The 15832-nt window shown below is 52.8% G+C and overlaps 1 protein-coding gene across 1 annotated transcript in view; it reads left to right on the forward strand.

Annotated features, from left to right (window-relative positions):
• The window catches only part of LOC147086547 (soluble guanylate cyclase 88E-like), a 168615-nt gene that overhangs the window by 88889 nt on the left and 63894 nt on the right, over positions 1-15832 (forward strand). The window contains exons 10-12 of the mRNA XM_085978269.1: positions 1523-1669; positions 2963-3119; positions 6654-6763. Coding sequence (XP_085834395.1) covers positions 1523-1669; positions 2963-3119; positions 6654-6763 — 414 coding nt within the window. The remainder of the gene's footprint in view (positions 1-1522; positions 1670-2962; positions 3120-6653; positions 6764-15832) is intronic.

Below are 15832 nucleotides of genomic sequence, written 5' to 3' on the forward strand. Positions count from 1 at the left end.
GTTTGTCCGGCAGTTTTGATGGGACGGCAACAGCTCGGTCCCGTCGGTGCCGGATAGCACAAAGTTTCCTGTAGTTATACTGGGGCCATGCTCTTCTTTAACAATGTAACCCCTTAAGGTAAATGAATGTGCGAATGTTCTTGTTCAGAAACATTCGTATTTTAGATTGTCTGTGATCATTGATATCAAATCAAATCAAATCAAATCAACTTTTATTGTCATTGTTAGTGCACAAGTGCAGTACAACGAAATGTAGGCTTGCGGCTCCCGAGAGTGTACATTTGGATTAAGACATTTAAACATTCAACATACATTTGGCTTGTAATACATTAACATAAACATGACCATAATAAAGTGCATTGGCAGGTGTGCAGGCTTTAGAGTTTATTTGAGGAGTTCAGTAGGATGACAGCCCTGGGAAAGAAGCTGTTCCTAAATCTGGTCGTTCGGGTGCGAATGCATCTGTAGCGTCTCCCAGATGGCAGGAGGGCGAACAGACTGTGGCTGGGGTGGGTAGGGTCTTTGATGATGGACCGTGACCTCCGTAAACAGCGTTTATGGTATATGTGCTCTATGGTCGGTAGCCGGGTGCCGGTAATGCGTTGGGCAGTTTTGACTACCCGCTGCAGGGCTTTCCGGTCATAGTAGCTACAGCTGCCATACCATACTGTGATACAGTTCGTCAGGATGCTCTCTATAGTGCAGCGGTAAAAGTTAGAGAGGATCAGGGGTGACAGGTTACATCCCTTCAGCCTCCTTAAGAAATATAGGCGCTGCTGGGCCTTCTTCACCAGAGAGGAGGTGTTGAGGGACCAGGAGAGGTCTTCCGTGATGTGGACTCCGAGGAACTTAAAGCTGTCCACCCTTTCCACCACAGCCCCATTGATGTGGATGGGGGTGTGACTTCCGGCCTTTGCACTTCCTGAAGTCCACAATGATTTATTTTGTTTTCTTGGTGTTAAGGGCCAGGTTGTTATCGGCGCACCACTTCACGAGATGCTCTCCCCTCTCTTGGGATGATATCCACTCTCTTGATGGTTCATCTGCAATGTTTGAATTAACCCTTTGTTGCCCATCTCTTTTTGCGGGCTGTGCAGTTTTGGGTTTTTATGTTTCATAGTCCAATTTTTACCGTTGTGGGGGAGGAACAGATCCTACAGCATTACAAACAAAAATTTGACACCGAGCCACATAAGGAGATATTAGGACAGGCGACCAAAAGCTTGGGTCAAAGAGGTCGGTTTTAAGGAGCGTCTTAAAGGAGGAGAGAGAGGCGGAGAGAGGTTTAGGGAGGGAATTCCAGAGCTCGGGGCCCAGGCGGCTGAAGGCACGGCCGCCAATGGTGGAGCGATGGAAATCGAGGGATGCGCGAGAGGCCAGAATTGGAGGAGCACAGAGATCTCGGAGGAGGAGGTCACAGAGACAGGGAGAGGTGGGGGCGAGGAGGCCACGGCGGGGGATTTGAACAGGAGGGTGGGGATTTTAAAATGGCCTGATTTTTTTCCTGTGTCGCTCCCCGCAGGTCTTCCCTCACGTGACCATTCTGTTCAGCGACGTGGTGAAGTTCAACGAGATCTGCATCCACATCACCCCCATGCAAGTAGTCGACATGCTCAACGAGATCTACATCGTGTTCGACACGCTGAGTGAGAAGCACAATGTTTATAAGGTAAACCCCCCCCGCCGATCGTAAGCCTGCCTGCCGCCCACCCGCTCTGTGTCCACCCTCAGACCATGTCCGCTCTTGATCCGCTCGGTCTCCCATTCACTCTTGGCCCCGTCCACCTCTGACGCCCCCCAGCTCCACTCAGTGCCGCCAGTGGCGGGAGGGCGCGCCACACAAACGCCAGGCACTGACTATCTCCAACAAGCGAGAGTCTAACCACCGCCCCTTGACATTCAACAGCATCACCATCGCCGAATCCCCCACCACCAACATCCTGGGGGCGTCACCATTGACCAGAAACTTAACTGGACCAGCCACATAAATACTGTGGCTACAAGACCAGGTCAGAGGCTGGGTATTCTGCAGCGAGTGTCTCACCTCCTGACTCCCCAAAGCCTTTCCACCATCTACAAGGCACAAGTCAGGAGTGTGATGGAATACTCTCCACTTGCCTGGATGAGTGCAGCTCCAACAACACTCAAGAAGCTCGACACCATCCAGGACAAAGCAGCCCGCTTGATCGGCCCCCCATCCACCACCTTAAACATTCACTCCCTCCACCACCGGCGCACCGTGGCTGCAGTGTGTACCATCTACAAGATGCACTGCAGCAACTCGCCAAGGCTTCTTCAGCAGCACCTCCCAAACCCGCGACCTCTTCCACCTAGAGGGACAAGGGCAGCAGGTGCACGAGAACACCACCTCCAAGTTCCCCTCCGAGTCACACACCATCCTGACTTGGAAATATATCGGTCGTTCCTTCATCGTCGCTGGGTCAAAATCCTGGAACTCCCTCCCTAACAGCACGGTGGGAGTACCTTCACCACACGGACTGCAGCGGTTCAAGAAGACGGCTCACCGCCACCTTCTCAAGGGGAGACTCGGGATGGGCAATAAATGCCAGCCTTGCCAGCGACGCCCACATGCCATATGTTTCTCTACCACAGAAGGCAGTTGAGGCCAATTCATTAAATATATTCAAGAAGGAGTTAGATATATTTCTTAAGGCTAAAGGGGATCAAGGGATATGGGGAGAAGGCAGGGACAGGGTACTGAATTTGGATGATCAGCCATGATCCCATTAAATGGCGGACCAGGCTCGAGGGGCCGAATGGCCTACTCCTATGTTTCTATAAACGAATTTTTTTTAAATTACAACGTGACGTGTTTACATAGAAAATGTTGACATAACGCGGACAGGCTGGAAAATACTCAACGTTTGGCGCGGTAAGCGTGCGCATTCGTAACCGGTCCCGCGTATTAATTGCCTCTTCCTGTGCGCGCCACCGGCTGCAGGTGGAGACCATCGCCGACGCCTACATGGTGGTGGCCGGCGTTCCCAACAAGACGACGTTCCACGCCCACCACATCTGCGACATGGCGGTGGACATGCTCAGCTCCATCGATCACCTGAAGGACCCGTCCACCGGGGACAACATCCAGATCCGAGTGGGTGAGCATTCCTGGGGCGGCGAAGCCCATCCCCAGGGTGGGAGTGGGGGGCGCGGGGGGTGGGGGGGGGGGAGCGGTACCCGAGCAGTGACGGACGGTGTCGCTCGCTCTCCGATTGTTCAAGCATAGGCCCATCCCTCGTTGACCTGGGAAGCATTCAGAGTCAGTCACACTCTGGGAGGGGGGGGGGAATTTTATCAATGGGGGTGCGTTGGGGGAGGCGGGACTCCCACTTGTCGGGTTTCAGTCCCGCCCCCAACGACGTCCGGCCCACCCACGCTATTTTCCCTTGATTGACCATGTTAAACCCGCCCAGCGGGCTTAGCAGGCCAATTAAGGGGAAGCGGGTTGCAGAGAATGTCAGCGTGTGACGTTTCATCTGTCAAAAATTTTTGACAGATGAATTGTCATCGTTTGACAGCTCTGTGAAGCTGTCAAACACTGACATTCTCTGTTGTTTGGTGAGTTCCTGTACTCAAGAGCTCATCAAACATCTTTCCTGAGCAGAAATCGGAGAACGCAGCAGCCATTCTGTCATCTCCGCCATGGAGATGCGGGGTAGGATTTTCATTGGGCCGTGGAGGCGGGATTGGAGGCATGTGGGGGGGTTAAAATCGCGAAATCGGGGGGCACGAACCCATCCCGCCCCCAACCCGCCTCCATGCCAGTTTCAAAGGAGGCGGGTACCCGACCCGCACTGGGACCAGCCTCCCCGAGGCGGGAAGGGGATTAGTGCCAATTAACTGCCTGTTAACAGGTAGTTAACAGGCAGTTTTTAGCCTAATCCCTATTTTTATTCCTGAAGTGTGGGATTCCCGACGGGTCCAAACCACGCCAAGTTAGCGAGGCGGGCCGTCGGGATGAAGGACTTGGAGGGTTCGCGATGTCCGGTGTTCAGGTGAGTGATGGGTGCATGAGTGCAGAGGTAAGTGTGTTTGGGGTGTGTAAAGTGTTTAAAGAAGTTCTACTAACCTTTACTTACCTTTACAGCCTTCCTTCCTTCAGGTCTCGGGAGTCCCTCATCTCACCGGCACAGAAAGCAGAATGGCCGCGAGCTGTCAAAATCTGCAGCCTCAGCTTTCTGTTCCAGGGAGATCTCTAAATCATCCTGAGAGGAAGGAATTAACCTGGAGTACAGATTGTCAGTGTTTGACAGCTTCAAACAGCTGTGAAACGCTGATCTTTCATCTGTCAAAAGCTCGTGACAGATGAAATGTCAATCTGTGACATCACCTGTTGCCGGGTGGCCCTTAATTGGCCTGCTGAGCCCGCTGGGCGGGCCCAACAAGGTCAATCAAGTCAACATCGCGTGGGTTGGCTAGAACTCGATGGAGGCGGGGCTACAACCCCGAAAGTTGTAGTCCCGCCTCCTACACGCCTCCAGTATCAAAATCCAGCCCTAGGAGTCTCCGGATCCCCAAGGTTTGAAGCCTGCAGGAAGAAACAAAGGTAAGGGAACTTTTTCTAAGACTTTTCACTCACCTCCCATCCTTAACTCTGCACACTTGCACCCATCACTCACCACCACAGCGGACTTTTCGGCCCCTCCCACCTCCGCTGACCCCTTGCTGTCCTCGCTGACCCTGGCGGGTATTCCCGAAGTCGGGAGGCACGCATTTGTGTGGGTAAAATGGGGATAAGCCTCTTAACTGCCTGTTAACTACCTGTTAACTACCTGTTAGCTACCTGTTAACAGGCAGTTAAGTGGCTGTAATCCCTTTCCCGCCTCCAGCTGACGGGTCCCGGCGTGAGTTGGGGACCCATCCTCCCGGGAAGATGGCACGGAGGCGGGTTGGGGGGGCGGGATGGGTACCCGCTCCCAGTTTCTACCATTTTCCCGCCAGTCCCGCCTCCAAACCCGCCTCCCCGGGGCTGGGAACATTCCCCCCACAGTGTGAGGACTGGAGCCAGGTGTAACATGGACCAGATGAGGCAGGACCTTGGTGAACGGACATCGGTCAGCCAGTCGGTATTCTCCAACCACCCCTAAAGGATGTTCTTGCTGCAGTTGTACAGGGCCTTGGTGAGGCCGCACCTTGAGTATTGTGTGCAGTTTTGGTCGCCTTATCTGAGGAAGGATGTTCTTGCCGTGGAGGGAGTGCAGCGAAGATTCACCAGACTGATACCTGGGATGGCAGGAATGACGTATGAGGAGAGATTGGGTCGATTTGGCTTATATTCACTGGAGTTTAGAAGAATGAGAGGGGACCTCATTGAACCTTAAAAAATTCTGACAGGACTGGACAGACTAGATGCAGGAAGGATGTTTATGATGGTCGGGGAGTCCAGAACCAGGGGTCACAGTCTAAGGATAAGGGGTAAGCCATTTAGGACAGAGATGAGGAGGAATTTCTTCACCCAGAGAGTGGTGAACCTGTGGAATTCTCTACCACAGAAGGCAGTTGAGGCCAATTACATAAGAACATAAGAAGTAGGAGCAGGAGTAGGCCATACGGCCCCTCGGGCCTGCTCCGCCATTCAATAGGATCATGGCTGATCCGAATCTAGACTCACGTCCACTTCCCTGCCCGCTCCCCGTAACCCCTAATTCCCTTATCTGCTAGGAAACTGTCTATCTCCATTTTAAATGTATTTAATGTTGCAGCTTCCACAGCTCTCTGAGGTAGAAAATTCCATAGATTTACTACCCTCTGAGTGAAGAAGTTTCTCCTCATCTCAGTTTTGAAAGGGCAGCCCCTTATTCTAAGATTATGCCCCCTAGTTCTAGTCTCACCCATCAGTGGAAACATCCTCACCGCATCCACCCGATCAAGCCCCCTCACAATCTTGTATATTCAAGAAGGAGTTAGATATATTTCTTAAGGCTAAAGAGATCAAGGGATATGGGGAGAAGGCAGGGACAGGGTACTGAATTTGGATGATCAGCCATGATCTCATTGAATGGCGGAGCAGGCTCGAGGGGCCGAATGGCCTACTCCTGCTCCTATCTTCTATGTTTCTATGTAAAGGTTTTCATGGTCGTCGGTTTCTTCCCGGTGCCATCCCGTAAATTACCGGGATGATGTGATTCCAGAGCACCCGAGCGGCCGTTGGCGGGATTGGAACCCCCCCCCCGCCGACCTCCGGGGCCGTCGCTCCGGTAGTGCAACCGCGCGCTCCCGGAGCCCGGGCACAAGCCCGCGAGTCTTCGGGCTGGGAGGCGGCTCAAGGCACCGAAGGAGACGGCCTCGTGGCGGCGGGGGGGTGGCGGGGGGGGGTGCGCTGAACGAGGGGTGACCAAGTAGACCGCGGACCAGGGTTGCCAATCCTCCAAGAAATGCCCCGGGAGTCTCCAAGAATCTCCCAGGCACTGCTGCGAGCTAAAAAACCCGGGAGAGGCAGCATTGAAAAATATTGGATATGGGGAGGTTGTGGGGGGGCGGAAAATGGCTGCTTGGCTGAGAGTCAAGAAGTGGGCGGGGGGGGGGTGTTCAGGGCTGAAGGTCGTGTGAGGGCACCTCCAGGAATGTCTCCACCCAGAGGTGGCAACTCTCCCGTCGGCCAACCCGCTGTCTGTCCTTTTGTCTTGCTGCAGGGATCCATTCGGGGATGGTGGTGGCCGGCGTGGTGGGTTTGAAGGTGCCTCGTTATTGCCTCTTTGGAGACACCGTCAACACGGCCTCCCGGATGGAAAGCAATGGAGTGGTGAGTGATATTGTCGCGGCTGGCGTCTCGTAGTCACTCTTTCTGAGCTCTTTCTATCCTCTTTCTACCACAGCTACCACACTTGGAGCGCTGTGCACAGTTCCGGTCTGGTTAGACCACACTTGGAGCACTGTGCACAGTTCCGGCCTGGTTAGACCACACTTGGAGCACTGTGCACAGTTCTGGTCTGGTTTGACCACACTTGGAGCACTGTGCACAGTTCTGGTCTGGTTAGACCACACTTGGAGCACTGTGCACAGTTCTGGTCTGGTTAGACCACACTTGGAGCACTGTGCACAGTTCTGGTCTGGTTAGACCACACTTGGAGCACTGTGCATAGTTCTGGTCTGGTTAGACCACACGTGGAGCAATGTGCATAGTTCTGGTCTGGTTAGACCACACTCGGAGCACTGTGCACAGTTCTGGTCTGATTAGACCACACTTGGAGCACTGTGCACTGTTCTGATCTGGTTAGACCACACTTGTAGCGCTGTGCACAGTTCTGGTCTTATTAGACCACATTTGGAGCACTGTGCACAGTTCTGGTCTGGTTAGACAATACTTGGAGCGCTGTGCACAGTTCCGGTCTGGTTAGACCACACTTGGAGCGCTGTGCACAGTTCTGGTCTGGTTAGAACACACTTGGAGCATTGTACACAGTTCTGGTCTGGTTAGACCACACTTGGAGCGCTGTGCACAGTTCTGGTCTGGTTAGACCACACTTGGAGCGCTGTGCACACTTCCGGTCTGGTTAGACCACACTTGGAGCATTGTGCACAGTTCTGGTCTGGTTAGACCACACTTGGAGTGTTGTACACAGTTCTGGTCTGGTTAGACCACAGTTGGAGTGCTGTTCTCAGTTCTGGTCTGGTTAGACCACACTTGGAGTGTTGTACACAGTTCTGGTCTGGTTAGACCACAATTGGAGTGCTGTGCACAGTTCCGGTCTGGTTAGACCACACTTGGAGCGCTGTGCACAGTTCTGGTCTGGTTAGACCACACTTGGAGCGCTGTGCACAGTTCTGCTCTGGTTAGACCACACTTGGAATTACTGTGCACAGTTCCGGTCTGGTTAGACCGCACTTGGAGCGCTGTGCACAGTTCTGGTCTGTTTAGACCACACTTGGAGCACTGTGCACAGTTCTGCTCTGGTTAGACCACACTTGGAGCGCTGTGCACAGTTCTGGTCTGGTTAGACCACATTTGGAGAACTGTGCACAGTTCTGGTCTGGGTAGACCACACTTGTAGCGCTGTGCACAGTTCTGGTCTGATTAGACCACACTTGGGGCACTGTGCACAGTTCTGGTTTGGTTAGACCACATTTGGAGCACTGTGCACAGTTCTGGTCTGGTTAGACCACACTTGGAGCACTGTGCACAGTTCTGGTCTAGTTAGACAACATTTGGAGCACTGTGCACAGTTCTGCTCTGGTTAGACCACACTTGGAGCACTGTGCACAGTTCCAGTCTGGTTGGACCACACTTGGAGCGCTGTGCACAGTTCTGGTCTGTTTAGACCACACTTGGAGCACTGTGCACAGTTCTGCTCTGGTTAGACCACACTTGGAGCGCTGTGCACAGTTCTGGTCTGGTTTGACCACACTTGGAGCACTGTGCACAGTTCTGGTCTGGTTAGAACACACTTGGAGTGCTGTACACTGTTAAGGTCTGGTTAGACCACACTTGGAGCGCTGTGCACAGTTCCGGTCTGGTTAGACCACACTTGGAGCATTGTGCACAGTTCTGGTCTGGTTAGACCACACTTGGAGTGTTGTACACAGTTCTGGTCTGGTTAGACCACAGTTGGAGTGCTGTTCTCAGTTCTGGTCTGGTTAGACCACACTTGGAGTGTTGTACACAGTTCTGGTCTGGTTAGACCACACTTGGAGCAGTGTGCACAGTTCTGGTCTGGTTAGACCAAACTTGGAGCATTGTGCACAGTTCCGGTCTGGTTAGACCACAATTGGAGTGCTGTGCACAGTTCCAGTCTGGTTAGACCACACTTGGAGCGCTGTGCACAGTTCTGGTCTGGTTAGACCACACTTGGAGCGCTGTGCACAGTTCTGCTCTGGTTAGACCACACTTGGAATTACTGTGCACAGTTCCGGTCTGTTTAGACCACACTTGGAGCACTGTGCACAGTTCTGCTCTGGTTAGACCACACTTGGAGTGCTGTGCACAGTTCTGGTCTGGTTAGACCACACTTGGAGCGCTGTGCACAGTTCTGGTCTGTTTAGACCACACTTGGAGCACTGTGCACAGTTCTGCTCTGGTTAGACCACACTTGGAGCGCTGTGCACAGTTCTGGTCTGATTAGACCACAGTTGGAGCACTGTGCACAGTTCTGGTCTGGTTAGACCACATTTGGAGCACTGTGCACAGTTCTGGTCTGGTTAGACAATACTTGGAGCGCTGTACACAGTTCCGGTCTGGTTAGACCACACTTGGAGCACGGTGCACAGTTCTGGTCTGGTTAGACCACACTTGGAGCACTGTGCACAGTTCCGGTCTGGTTAGACCACACGTGGAGCACTGTGCACAGTTTTGGTCTAGTTAGACAACATTTGGAGCACTGTGCACAGTTCTGGTCTGGTTAGACCACACTCGGAGCACTGTGCACAGTTCTGGTCTGGTTAGACCACACTTGGAGCACTGTGCACAGTTCCGGTCTGGTTAGACCACACTCGGAGCACTGTGCACAGTTCTGGTCTGGTTAGACCACACTTGGAGCACTGTGCACAGTTCCGGTCTGGTTAGACCACACTCGGAGCACTGAGCACAGTTCCGGTCTGGTTAGACCACACTGGGAGCACTGTGCACAGTTCCGGTCTGGTTAGACCACACTTGGAGCACTGTGCACAGTTCTGGTCTGGTTAGACCACACTTGGAGCACTGTGCACAGTTCTGGTCTGGTTAGACCACACTTGGAGCGCTGTGCACAGTTCTGGTCTGGTTAGACCACACTTGGAGCACTGTGCACAGTTCTGGTCTGGTTAGACCACACTTGGAGCACTGTGAGTGTTCTGGTCTGGTTAGACCACACTTGGAGCGCTCTGCACAGTTCTGGTCTGGTTAGAACACACTTGGAGCACTGTGCACATTTCTGGTCTGGTTAGACCACACTTGGAGCACTGTGCACTGTTCCGGTCTGGTTAGACCACACTTGGAGCACTGTGTACTGTTCTGGTCTGGTTAGACCACACTTGGAGCACTGTGCACAGTTCTGGTCTGGTTAGACCACATTTGGCGCACTGTGCACAGTTCTGGTCTGGTTAGGCTATACTTGGAGCACTGTGCACAGTTCTGGTCTGGTTAGACCACATTTGGAGCACTGTGCACAGTTCTGGGCTGGTTAGACAATACTTGGAGCATTGTGCACAGTTCCGGTCTGGTTAGACCACAATTGGAGTGCTGTGCACAGTTCCGGTCTGGTTAGACCACTCTTGGAGCATTGTGCACAGTTCTGGTCTGGTTAGACCACACTTGGAGCATTGTGCACAGTTCTGGTCTGGTTAGACCACATTTGGAGCACTGTGCACAGTTCCGGTCTGGTTAGACCACACTTGGAGCGCTGTGCACAGTTCCGGTCTGGTTAGACCACACTTGGAGCGCTGTGCACAGTTCTGGTCTGGTTTGACCACATTTGGAGCACTGTGCACAGTTCTGGTCTGGTTAGACCACACTTGGAGTGCTGTACACAGTTAAGGTCTGGTTAGACCACAGTTGGAGCATTGTGCACCATTCTGGTCTGGTTAGACCACACCTGGAGCACTGTGAACAGTCCTGGTCTGGTTAGACCACACTTGGAGCGCTGTGCACAGTTCCAGTCTGGCTAGACCACACTTGGAGTGTTGTGCACAGTTCTGGTCTGGTTAGACCACACTTGGAGCACTGTGCACAGTTCTGGTCTGGTTAGACCAAACCAGGAGCATTGTGCACAGTTCCGGTCTGGTTAGACCACGATTGGAGTGCTGTGCACAGTTCCGGTCTGGTTAGACCACACTTGGAGCATTGTGCACAGTTCTGGTCTGGTTAGACCACACTTGGAGCATTGTGCACAGTTCTGGTCTGGTTAGACCACACTTGGAGCACTGTGCACAGTTCTGGACTGGTTAGACCACACTTGGAGCACTGTGCACAGTTCTGGTCTGGTTAGACCACACTCGGAGCACTGTGCACCGTTCTGGTCTGGTTAGACCACATTTGGAGCACTGTGCACAGTTCCGGTCTGGTTAGACCACACTTGGAGCGCTGTGCACAGTTCCGGTCTGGTTCGACCACACTTGGAGCGCTGTGCACAGTGCTGGTCTGGTTTGACCACACTTGGAGCACTGTGCACAGTTCTGGCCTGGTTAGACCACACTTGGAGTGCTGTGCACAGTTCTGGTCTGGTTAGACCACAGTTGGAGCACTGTGCGCAGTTCTGCTCTGGTTAGACCACACTTGGAATTACTGTGCACAGTTCCGGTCTGGTTAGACCGCACTTGGAGCGCTGTGCACAGTTCTGGTCTGTTTAGACCACACTTGGAGCACTGTGCACAGTTCTGCTCTGGTTAGACCACACTTGGAGTGCTGTGCACAGTTCTGGTCTGGTTAGACCACACTTGGAGCGCTGTGCACAGTTCTGGTCTGTTTAGACCACACTTGGAGCACTGTGCACAGTTCTGCTCTGGTTAGACCACACTTGGAGCACTGTGCACAGTTCTGCTCTGGTTAGACCACACTTGGAGTGCTGTGCACAGTTCTGGTCTGGTTAGACCACACTTGGAGCGCTGTGCACAGTTCTGGTCTGGATAGACCACACTTGTAGTGCTGTGCACAGTTCTGGTCTGATTAGACCACACTTGGAGCACTGTGCACAGTTCTGGTCTGGTTAGACCACATTTGGAGCACTGTGCACAGTTCTGTTCTGGTTAGACAATACTTGGAGCGCTGTGCACAGTTCCGGTCTGGTTAGACCACACTTGGAGCACGGTGCACAGTTCTGGTCTGGTTAGACCACACTTGGAGCACTGTGCACAGCTCTGGTCTGGTTAGACCACACTCGGAGCACTGTGCACAGTTCTGGTCTGGTTAGACCACACTTGGAGCACTGTGCACAGTTCTGGTCTAGTTAGACAACATTTGGAGCACTGTGCACACTTCTGGTCTGGTTAGACCACACTTGGAGCACTGTGCACCGTTCTGGTCTGGTTAGACCACATTTGGAGCACTGTGCACAGTTCCGGTCTGGTTAGACCACACTCGGAGCACTGAGCACAGTTCCGGTCTGGTTAGACCACACTTGGAGCGCTGTGCACAGTTCTGGTCTGGTTAGACCACACTTGGAGCGCTGTGCACAGTTCTGGTCTGGTTAGACCACACTTGGAGCGCTGTGCACAGTTCTGGTCTGGTTAGACCACACTTGGAGCGCAGTGCACAGTACTGGTCTGGTTAGACCACATTTGGAGCACTGTGCACAGTTCTGCTCTGGTTAGACCACACTTGGAGCACTGTGCACAGTTCTGGTCTGGTTAGACCACACTTGGAGCACTGTGCACAGTTCTGGTCTGGTTAGAACACACTTGGAGTGCTGTACACTGTTAAGGTCTGGTTAGACCACAGTTGGAGCATTGTGCACCGTTCTGGTCTGGTTAGACCACACCTGGAGCACTGTGAACAGTCCTGGTCTGGTTAGACCACACTTGGAGCGCTGTGCACAGTTCCGGTCTGGTTAGACCATTCTTGGAGCATTGTGCACAGTTCTGGTCTGGTTTGACCACACTTGGAGTGTTGTACACAGTTCTGGTCTGGTTAGACCACACTTGGAGCGCTGTGCACAGTTCTGGTCTGGTGAGACCACACTTGGAGCGCTGTGCACAGTTCTGCTCTGGTTAGACCACACTTGGAATTACTGTGCACAGTTCCGGTCTGTTTAGACCACACTTGGAGCACTGTGCACAGTTCTGCTCTGGTTAGACCACACTTGGAGTGCTGTGCACAGTTCTGGTCTGGTTAGACCACACTTGGAGCGCTGTGCACAGTTCTGGTCTGTTTAGACCATACTTGGAGCACTGTGCACAGTTCTGCTCTGGTTAGACCACACTTGGAGCGCTGTGCACAGTTCTGGTCTGGTTAGACCACAGTTGGAGCACTGTGCACAGTTCTGGTCTGGTTAGACAATACTTGGAGCGCTGTACACAGTTCCGGTCTGGTTAGACCACACTTGGAGCACGGTGCACAGTTCTGGTCTGGTTAGACCACACTTGGAGCACTGTGCACAGTTCCGGTCTGGTTAGACCACACGTGGAGCACTGTGCACAGTTTTGGTCTAGTTAGACAACATTTGGAGCACTGTGCACAGTTCTGGTCTGGTTAGACCACACTTGGAGCACTGTGCGCCGTTCTGGTCTGGTTAGACCACATTTGGAGCACTGTGCACAGTTCTGGTCTGGTTAGACCACACTCGGAGCACTGTGCACAGTTCTGGTCTGGTTAGACCACACTTGGAGCACTGTGCACAGTTCCGGTCTGGTTAGACCACACTTGGAGCACTGTGCACAGTTCTGGTCTGGTTAGACCACACTTGGAGCACTGTGCACAGTTCTGGTCTGGTTAGACCACACTTGGAGCGCTGTGCACAGTTCTGGTCTGGTTAGACCACACTTGGAGCACTGTGCACAGTTCTGGTCTGGTTAGACCACACTCGGAGCGCTGTGCACAGTTCTGGTCTGGTTAGACCACACTTGGAGCACTGTGAGTGTTCTGGTCTGGTTAGACCACACTTGGAGCGCTGTGCACAGTTCTGGTCTGGTTAGAACACACTTGGAGCACTGTGCACATTTCTGGTCTGGTTAGACCACACTTGGAGCGCTGTGCACTGTTCCGGTCTGGTTAGACCACACTTGGAGCACTGTGTACTGTTCTGGTCTGGTTAGACCACACTTGGAGCACTGTGCACAGTTCTGGTCTGGTTAGACCACATTTGGCGCACTGTGCACAGTTCTGGTCTGGTTAGGCTATACTTGGAGCACTGTGCACAGTTCTGGTCTGGTTAGACCACATTTGGAGCACTGTGCACAGTTCTGGTCTGGTTAGACAATACTTGGAGCATTGTGCACAGTTCCGGTCTGGTTAGACCACAATTGGAGTGCTGTGCACAGTTCCGGTCTGGTTAGACCACACTTGGAGCATTGTGCACAGTTCTGGTCTGGTTAGACCACACTTGGAGCACTGTGCACATTTCTGGATTGGTCAGACCACACTTGGAGCACTGTGCACAGTTCTGGTCTGGTTAGACCACACTCGGAGCACTGTGCACCGTTCTGGTCTGGTTAGACCACATTTGGAGCACTGTGCACAGTTCCGGTCTGGTTAGACCACACTTGGAGCGCTGTGCACAGTTCCGGTCTGGTTAGACCACACTTGGAGCGCTGTGCACAGTTCTGGTCTGGTTTGACCACATTTGGAGCACTGTGCACAGTTCTGGTCTGGTTAGACCACACTTGGAGTGCTGTACACAGTTAAGGTCTGGTTAGACCACAGTTGGAGCATTGTGCACCATTCTGGTCTGGTTAGACAACTCCTGGAGCACTGTGAACAGTCCTGGTCTGGTTAGACCACACTTGGAGCGCTGTGCACAGTTCCAGTCTGGCTAGACCACACTTGGAGCATTGTGCACAGTTCTGATCTGGTTAGACCACACTTGGAGTGTTGTGCACAGTTCTGGTCTGGTTAGACCACACTTGGAGCACTGTGCACAGTTCTGGTCTGGTTAGACCAAACCAGGAGCATTGTGCACAGTTCCGGTCTGGTTAGACCACGATTGGAGTGCTGTGCACAGTTCCGGTCTGGTTAGACCACACTTGGAATTACTGTGCACAGTTCCGGTCTGGTTAGATCGCACTTGGAGCGCTGTGCACAGTTCTGGTCTGTTTAGACCACACTTGGAGCACTGTGCACAGTTCTGCTCTGGTTAGACCACACTTGGAGCGCTGTGCACAGTTCTGGTCTGGTTAGACCACATTTGGAGCACTGTGCACAGTTCTGGTCTGGGTAGACCACACTTGTAGCACTGTGCACAGTTCTGGTCTGATTAGACCACACTTGGGGCACTGTGCACAGTTCTGGTCTGGTTAGACCACACTTGGAGCGCTGTGCACAGTTCCGGTCTGGTTAGACCATACTTGGAGCATTGTGCACAGTTCTGGTCTGGTTAGACCACACTTGGAGTGTTGTACACAGTTCTGGTCTGGTTAGACAAAACTTGGAGCGCTGTGCACAGTTCTGGTCTGGTTAGACCAAACTTGGAGCATTGTGCACAGTTCCGGTCTGGTTAGACCACAATTGGAGTGCTGTGCACAGTTCCGGTCTGGTTAGACCACACTTGGAGCGCTGTGCACAGTTCTGGTCTGGTTAGACCACACTTGGAGCGCTGTGCACAGTTCTGCTCTGGTTAGACCACACTTGGAATTACTGTGCACAGTTCCGGTCTGGTTAGACCGCACTTGGAGCGCTGTGCACAGTTCTGGTCTGTTTAGACCACACTTGGAGCACTGTGCACAGTTCTGCTCTGGTTAGACCACACCTGGAGTGCTGTGCACAGTTCTGGTCTGGTTAGACCACACTTGGAGCGCTGTGCACAGTTCTGGTCTGTTTAGACCACACTTGGAGCACTGTGCACAGTTCTGCTCTGGTTAGACCACACTTGGAGCACTGTGCACAGTTCTGGTCTGGTTAGACCACATTTGGAGCACTGTGCACAGTTCTGGTGTGGGTAGACCACACTTGTAGCGCTGTGCACAGTTCTGGTCTGATTAGACCACACTTGGAGCACTGTGCACAGTTCTGGTCTGGTTAGACCACATTTGGAGCACTGTGCACAGTTCTGGTCTGGTTAGACAATACTTGGAGCGCTGTACACAGTTCCGGTCTGGTTAGACCACACTTGGAGCACGGTGCACAGTTCTGGTCTGGTTAGACCACACTTGGAGCACTGTGCACAATTCTGGTCTGGTTAGACCACACTCGGAGCACTGTGCACAGTTCTGGTCTGGTTAGACCACACGTGGAGCACTGTGCACAGTTTTG

Source organism: Somniosus microcephalus, unplaced genomic scaffold (assembly GCF_052327205.1).
Source record: "Somniosus microcephalus isolate GS21.2 unplaced genomic scaffold, FLI_Smic_1.0 unresolved_chr7, whole genome shotgun sequence".
NCBI classification, from domain to species: Eukaryota; Metazoa; Chordata; class Chondrichthyes; order Squaliformes; family Somniosidae; genus Somniosus; species Somniosus microcephalus.